A 7584-nucleotide genomic window follows, 5' to 3' on the forward strand; every position below is an offset into this window, starting at 1 on the left:
AAGGGGAGAAGAAATCTCCCCCATTTTAATCATATTGTGAGTTTCGGATCTCGTTCGTCCTCTGCGTCCTCGTCACCTTCCTCTCCTCCTTCCTCTCCTCCTCTGTGACATCATTACGAGCGAGAAAGAAGACAAAGTAGAAGAAGAGGGGGATGATGACAAGTTGATTAGAGGTGAGAGAGAAGAGATGTGTGAGAGGTTGTTTTTCTTCTTTATTTAAGTAAATACAGGAAGGAAGGAAGGAAGAAAAGAAGGAAGGAAGGAAGGGAGGGAGAAAGGAAAAGAAGACAGGAAGGAAAGAGGGAAGGAAGGAGGAAGGAAGGAAGGAAGGAAGAAAGAAAGAAAGAGAGAAGGAAGGACAGGAACAGGGAAAGAAGACAGGAAGGAAGGAAGGAAGGAGAAAGGAAAAGAAGACAGGAAGGAAAGAGGGAAGGAAGGAAGGAAGGAAGGAAGAAAGGAAGGAAGGAAGGAGAGAAGGAGAGATGGAAGGACGGGAACAGGGAAAGAAGACAGGAAGGAAGGAAGGAAGGAAAGAAAGGGAGAAAGGAAAAGAAGACAGAAGGAAAGAGGGACGGAGGGAAGGAAGGAATGATGGGAGAAAGGAAAAGAAGACAGGAAGGAAGGAAGGAAGGAAGGAAGAACGAGAGAAAGGAAAGAAGGGAGGAAGCAAGGAAGGAAGGAGAAGAAGACAAGAAAGAGAGATTGAAGAAAGAGAGGAAGGAAGGAAGAAAGAGAAGAAGGAAAGAAGGAAGGAAAAGAAGACAGGAAGGACAGTGGGCCGGATCGGACCTCTTGGTGGGCCGGTTCTGGCCCACGGGCCTCATGTTTGACATCCCTGCTTTAAACCTTTTTGTCTTTATTACACAGTCAATAAAAAAAGAGAACATGAAGCGGGGATGTTCCTGTCAGATGAGTCGTTTCTCACACTCGTACATCCCCCTCTCCTTCTCTCCTTCTCTCTCTCTCTCTCTCTCTCTCTCTCTCTCTCTCTCTCTCTCTCTCCCTCTCTCTCCCTCCCTCCTCTCTCTCTCTCTCTCCTCTCTCTCTCTCTCTCTCTCTCTCTCTCTCCCCCCCCTCTCTCTCTCTCTCTCTCTGTCTCTCTCTGTCTCTCCCTCTCTCTCTGTCTCTCCTCTCTCTCTCTCTCCCCCTCACCCTCTCTCTCTCTCTCTCTCTCTCTCTCTCTCTCTCTTCTCTCTCCCTCTCTCTCTTTCTCTCTCACCCTCTCTCCCTCTCTCTCCCCCTCTCTCTCTCTCTCTCTCTCTCTCTCTGTCTCTCTCGCTCTCCCTCCCTCCCTCTCCCCCCCCCCTCTCTCTCTCTTTCTTTCTAATTTCCTCCCTTCTATTCTTCATCATCATTACATTGGAGATCAAAGCGATACTAATAATGAAAGTTTTCTGAACCGTGAAAAAAAAAAAAAAGTCCCATGATTGATGATGCGTGGTCATTTTGGAAAACAGTTGAGCAATCTCCCTTTTTTTTCTTCTTGTTTTTTTTACTATCTATCAAATCAAACTTCCTCCTTTTCTCTCTTGACCACTCACTGTCACATCGAACTTCCCCCGCCTCTTTTCTTTTTTCCCCTTCAGGATGATTATTTGTTTCACAGTCATCTTTCGCTTTAAAAAGTGGAAAGTTTTTTTTTCTCTCTCTCTCTTTGCTTTGACCTTAAAATCTGACTTTTTACCTACAAGCAAGGATCATCATGACATCACCATAACAAGTTTGGAAAAGCCAACCGTGGTCCAAGTACACAACTTACGTAAGTGTGATGTGGAAACTTGAAGCCTAAAAGCTCAAAAAACATTCAGAGTGAACTTTACTTTGAAAGGAGAGAGAGGAGGAATAATTGTGATTTCTTTATAATAACCATTTTTAGTCAAAGAGTATGTCATTTTCAGACCAGGTGGTGTTTGGTTACAGGTTCAGGGAGGGAGGGAGGGAGGAAGAAGGAAATGAGGAAGAAGGATGAAAGGGAGGAAGGAAGAAGGAAGGAAAGGAGGGAGGAAGGAAGGGAGGAAGGAAAGGAGAAAGAAGGAAGGAAGGGAGGGAGGAAGGAAGAAGGAAGGAAAGGAGAAAGAAGGAAGGAAGGGAGGGAAGAAGAAGGAAGGAAGGAGGAAGGAGGAAGGAAGGAAGGGAAAAGGAAGGAAAGGAGGGAGGGAGGGAGAAGGGAGGAAGGAAGGAAGGGAGGGAGGAAGAAGGAAGGAAAGGAGGAAGAAGGAAGGATGGAAGGGAGGAAGAAGGAAGGAAGGGAGGAAGAAGGAAGGAAGGAAGGACGGGAGGAAGGAAGGAAAAAGGAAGGAAAGGAGGGAGGGAGGAGGAAGAAGGAAGGAAAGGAAAGAAGGAAGGGAGGAAGAAGGAAGGAAGGGAAGGAGGAAGAAGGAAGGATGGAAGGGAGGAAGAAGGAAGGGAGGGAGGGAGGAAGAACGAAGGAAGGGAGGGAGGAAGAAGGAAGGTAGGGGGGAGGAAAGAAGGAAGGGAGGAAGTAAGGAAGGAAAGGAGGGAGAAAGGAAGGAGGGAGGAAGGAAAGGAAAGAAGGAAGGGAGGAAGGGAGGAACAGCCAAAACAGACGGGAGGACGACACAAAGGTTGTTGAACTTGATCAAGTTCTTCAAATTTGAATAAAGTTGACTCAACATGATAACTTTTGTCCATCTAACTTAAACCCTACATCCTTTTTTACAGTGTAGGAAGACAGACATTACTACTTTATCACCATTCATAAACATTAACCGTCAATTTTAACATAATTACCTTGAGATCAGGCTTCATTTCACACATATTCAGGTTACATATATATAAAATAATTCTCCATAGGGTCAAAACAGACAACATAAGTCCATATATCACATTGAAAATGAAGGTTTTAAGCAAAAGTAAAGAATAACTAAATAAATATAGTTGTTTTTAGCTGTATAAGGGCAGAAATGACTACTTTATTGCCATTCATAAACAATTAAAGTCAATTTTAACATAATTACCTTGAGATTTGGCTTCATTTCACACATATTCAGGCTACATATAGATAAAATAATACTGTAAGAGAAGAGAAGGAAGGAAAGGAGGAAGAAGGAAGGATGGAAGGGAGGGATGAAGGAAGAAGGAAGGAAGGAAAGGGGGAGGAAGGAAGGAAGAAGGGAGGAAGAAGGAAGGAAGGATGGAAGGAAGGAAGGAAGGAAGGATGGAAGGGAGGGATGAAGGAAAGAAGGAATGAAGGAAGGAAGGTAGGGGGAGAAAAGAAAGAGGGAGGGAGGGAGGAAGGAAGGGAGGAGGAAGGAAGGAAAGGGGGAGGAAGGAAGGAAGGAAGGATGGAAGGGAGGGATGAAGGAAAGAAGGAAGGAAGGAAGGAAGGATGGAAGGGAGGGATGAAGGAAAGAAGCAATGAAGGAAGGAAGGTAGGGGGAGAAAAGAAAGAGGGAGGGAGGAAGGGAGGAAGGAAGGAAGGGAGGAGGAAGGAAGGAAAGGAAGGAAGGAAGGAAGGACGGAAGGACGGAAGGACGGAAGGACGGAAGGACGGAAGGACGGAAGGAAGGAAGGAAGGAAGGAAGGAAGGAAGGAAGGACAGTTTCAAGCATAAATAGAGAATACCAAGTGTCCCATCTCCTCATACATGGAGGTATTTATAGCTGTAGGAGTCACATGCTCCATCTGATACACACATGAGCCCATTGTGCTATAGCAGGGTTAGCGTTAGCAGGCAATCATCAACTCCAGTATGTGTTATAAAGCATTGATCGATGGTAAACTGGGGGTTCAGGCTCTTTCTCCAGTAAAAGAAGTAAGGGGTCCGAGGGGGATTTCAATTCCAGGAAGAAGAATTTTTATGAGGTTATTGAACTTTTCATGTTGTTGGAAAAAGTTGATTTTTAGTGAAGAAAAACACTTTAAACCAAATCAGACGTGTATTATTATTCAAAGCAGAGGGTTTTATATGTCGTGTTTATATGGATTTACAACTTATAGGCTTGTTTAGGACTTCAGTGAGTGGTAACTATGGTAACTAATGGGACTGATGGTTAAAATAATGAAAATAAAAAACCTTAGTTGTAATAAAACTGAAACAATAATTTAACCTTTGTGTCGTCCTCTCAGGTCAAATTGACCCCGTCTGTTTTGACTGTTCCTTCCTTCCTTCCTTCCTTATTTCCTTTCCTTCCTCCCTTCCTTCTGTCCTTCTTTCTTTCCCTCCCTCCTTCCTTCCTTCCTTCCTTCCCTTTTCTTCCTTCCTTCTGTCCTTCTTTCCTGCCTTTCCTTCCTTCGTTCCTTCCTTCCCTTCCTTCATTCTGTCCTTCTTTCCTTCCCTCTCTCCCTCCTTCCTTCCTTCCCTCCTTCTTTCCTTCCTACCTTCATCCCTTCCTTCTGTCCTTCTGTCTTTCCCTCCCTCCTTCCTTCCCTTTTCTTCCTTCCTTCTGTCCTTCTTTCCTGCCTTTCCTTCCTTCCTTCCCTCCTTCCTTCCTTCTCTTCTCTTCCTTTCCTTTCCTTTCCTTCATCCCTTCCTTCTGTCCTTCTTTCTTTCCCTCCCTCATTTCCTTCCTTCCTTCCTTCCTTCTTTCCTCCTTTCCTCCCTCCTCCTTTCCTTCTGAGGACAACAGGAGGGTTAAGGTAGTAATAATATCTTTTCATCATCATCGCTCAGTTCTCCTTTTTTTCCCCCTACTTCTTCTCTCAGCTGCTGCTTTAATATGTAGTAATAAAAAGAGAGAGAGAAAAAGAAGGTGTGTCCTACATTACTACTATGATGATGAAGATGATGATGATGATGATGATGATGATGAAGATGACAGGAATGTGTAAGTAAACACTCGGAGACGGATGACAACCTGACCAACTTGAACAACCTGCTCATCATCTTTATCATATTTCCAGTCAGCTAACAGGAAGCTGCCACCACCACCACCACCACCACCGACAACGACGACGATGATGATGATGATGAAGATGATGATGATGATGATGAAGAACCCCTCAGGCTGTAAACAGTAGTCTTCTTCTACCTGCTGCGCTCTGCATTATTCAGCTGCGGTGCGTTTTTTGGGGCCCAGCTGCTGCTGCTGCCGCCGTGACGTGACGTGACGTTGCGTAACTCCTTTTATTATCCCACTCTGAATTGGTGTCAGGTCATGTTGGGAAGGGAGAGGATGTGATTCATAATTCTGTCATAATCCACAGGAAACGGTACGACCCTGGTAGCTGTGTGCATGTGCATGTGTGTGTGTGTGTGTGTGTGTTTATTTGTTTGTGTGTGTGTGTGTGTGTGTGTGTGTGTATGTGTGTGTGCGTCTTACTGTAAGCATGAGATTAGTGACTGCAAGCCAGACTGGCGCTGGGTTGTACCAGCCTCCTTCCTCTTAAAGGATTGACCCTGTGAACCCTTTTTTTTTGGACGTGTGTGTTTGTTTTTGTGTTACGAGGGAGTGTGTGTTAGCGTGTGTGTGTGCGCGCGTGCGTGTGTGTCAGTCAGTGTTACTCGGCAACCTCCAAAACATCACCTATACAGACCTCAAACAAAGACAGCAGGCAGGACAACTGAACTCACTTTCAACATGTTTATTATCACAAATATTTACACCATTCATTTTTCTTTTTTTCTTTTTTTAAAGCAGCATGTGGAATGATGAGGTAAAACTTTCACAGGTCAAACATAGACGAGAACATTTTTTTTTTTTTAGTGACATAGTAACACACAAAGTTTACATGAATAGGCTTCCAACACCTTTTGGACAGCCTGTTCTTTTTTTTCTTTTTCTTTTTTTTTTAAGCACCATGTGAACACAGTATGTAGTCCTGAAGCAGTAGTATTGATTTATTTGACGTATCAAAGTCCACAGCAGCAGTTGAATGTGTGTGTGTGTGTGTGTGTGTGTGTGTGTGTGTGTCTGTCCTTCCTCTTTCACTGTTGAGATCCCGGTATGAAGGCAGGAAATTCCCTTAAGTCCTGGTTGTGTGTGTGTGTGTGTGTGTGTGTGTGTGTGTGTGTACGTGTGTGTGTTGCTCTGTGGTTAATCGTTGACTTCTTCTCTGATTGACTCACATCACTCTTCGCTGATTCACACATACACACACTTTGAGTCAGCAGCAGTCACTTGTTAGGACTCATTTGACTTAAGGTGAAAAAGCAACACAAGCATTCCCCCCCCCCTTCAGTTTCTTCCTTAAAACTTTCTGGCCTGAAGCTCTTCTTCTTTCTTTCGTTGGCTTCTGGCTCTCAGTTTTTTTTTCTTTTCTCCTTCTCTGCTTGCTGATCTCTGTTTTTGGGGCTTTTCCAGCCCGGCAGGCGCACTCAGATGAACCTGGAGAGGTCTCACCATGGCCCCGGTAATCCCTCTGTCCTGGGCTGCCAAATGTAGGTCAGCTCCTCGGTGCGCAAAAGGGATCAAACCGTCCTCAAAAGGTTAACGAGGAGTTGAAAATCACTCCGCTCCAAAGTCGCACTGGAGGTTATTTTCACCCTCCATCTGTTCAGAAGGCAGGTATAACCCGATTTAGAGACAAAGCGGTCAGGGACTCTCCTGCCCCGACGCGACAGCTGCCCAGCGGGGCCGCATACCTCTCCTCCCCGGGCTCCAGCCTCGCCCTCTTGCTGGGAAGGAAGTCAGGCGCCGCCGACGCCTTGCCCCGGCGTTTCCTGGACTGCCTTGTCGGGCTCATGTTTTCTTTGTCCTCTATGAGTTCACTATCACACCCTTCGTCTTCCTCCTCCTCTTTGTGCGGCTCTTCTGGGGCCAGATCGGCTGAGTTCAGAGCCGGTGTGGGCTCAGGTTGTGGCTCGGGCTGCCCGGCTGCTTCACCCGTGGTGGAGGAGCTGGTGTCCATCGGTTCAACTGGAGCCGGTTGCGCCATGCTCAGCTCTTCGCTTTCCCGGGAGGAGTGATAGATGTCCCGGGCAGACCTCATGACCAGGGAGAGCAGGAGGCTCCGGTGGAGTCTCAGTCCGCCTCTCTGGGTCCTTGAGGCGTACAGCTTGCTTATCGACACGGCCAAGATCCGTCTGGCTTCGGCGTTCACTTCCATTGCAGTTGTGGCACTCATTGTTTTTTTTATCTTATGCGTAATTACGCACGGTTGTTTTGGCACTTTCACCAAAAGGCGACGAGCTCTTATCAGTCCCGAGTTGGACTTAAGTTTGTAGTTTGTAATCTGTCTTTAGCTCGGATCTCAGCTGTTTACCTTGTAGTTGCACTCAGTGGAGTGAGAGCGTGTGAGTAACTGGGTGGCGTTTTATTTCCTCTTTGACGTAACGTGGACTTCATTCCTCAGTAAGTGACAAACAGGCGCCGCCCACACCTGCTGTAGCTGTAGCTGCAGCGAGCACACACACACACACACACACACAGACACAGACACACACACCATCTGTTCCGTCTACCGTTTACTCTCACAGTTGATCTCTTTATTTATTTAGATTTATGCTCCTGCTGCAGGACACTTCTCTCCCGCTGCAGCCCAATACGCAAAATAAGTCTGATTTAGTAGATTTTAGATTCTAAAAGTTTCGAGCAGCCGTCTCTAGTTTATTATTTCCTCTTCCTCATTTCAAGCCGCCTCTCATCAACTTCCTTATAAACACTGAGCTGATGTCTTGTATCT

The 7584-nt window shown here is 45.8% G+C and overlaps 1 protein-coding gene across 1 annotated transcript; it reads right to left on the reverse strand.

Annotated features, from left to right (window-relative positions):
• Positions 1–6114: 6114 nt before the first annotated feature.
• ier2b (immediate early response 2b) lies at positions 6115–7198 on the reverse strand. The gene has a single exon (XM_053339462.1). It carries the CDS (start codon positions 7024–7026, stop codon positions 6457–6459), a length of 570 nt encoding a protein of 189 aa, XP_053195437.1. The 5' UTR covers positions 7027–7198; the 3' UTR covers positions 6115–6456.
• Positions 7199–7584: the final 386 nt, after the last annotated feature.

The sequence above is a fragment of the Scomber japonicus genome, chromosome 2 (assembly GCF_027409825.1).
Source record: "Scomber japonicus isolate fScoJap1 chromosome 2, fScoJap1.pri, whole genome shotgun sequence".
Lineage (NCBI taxonomy): Eukaryota > Metazoa > Chordata > Actinopteri > Scombriformes > Scombridae > Scomber > Scomber japonicus.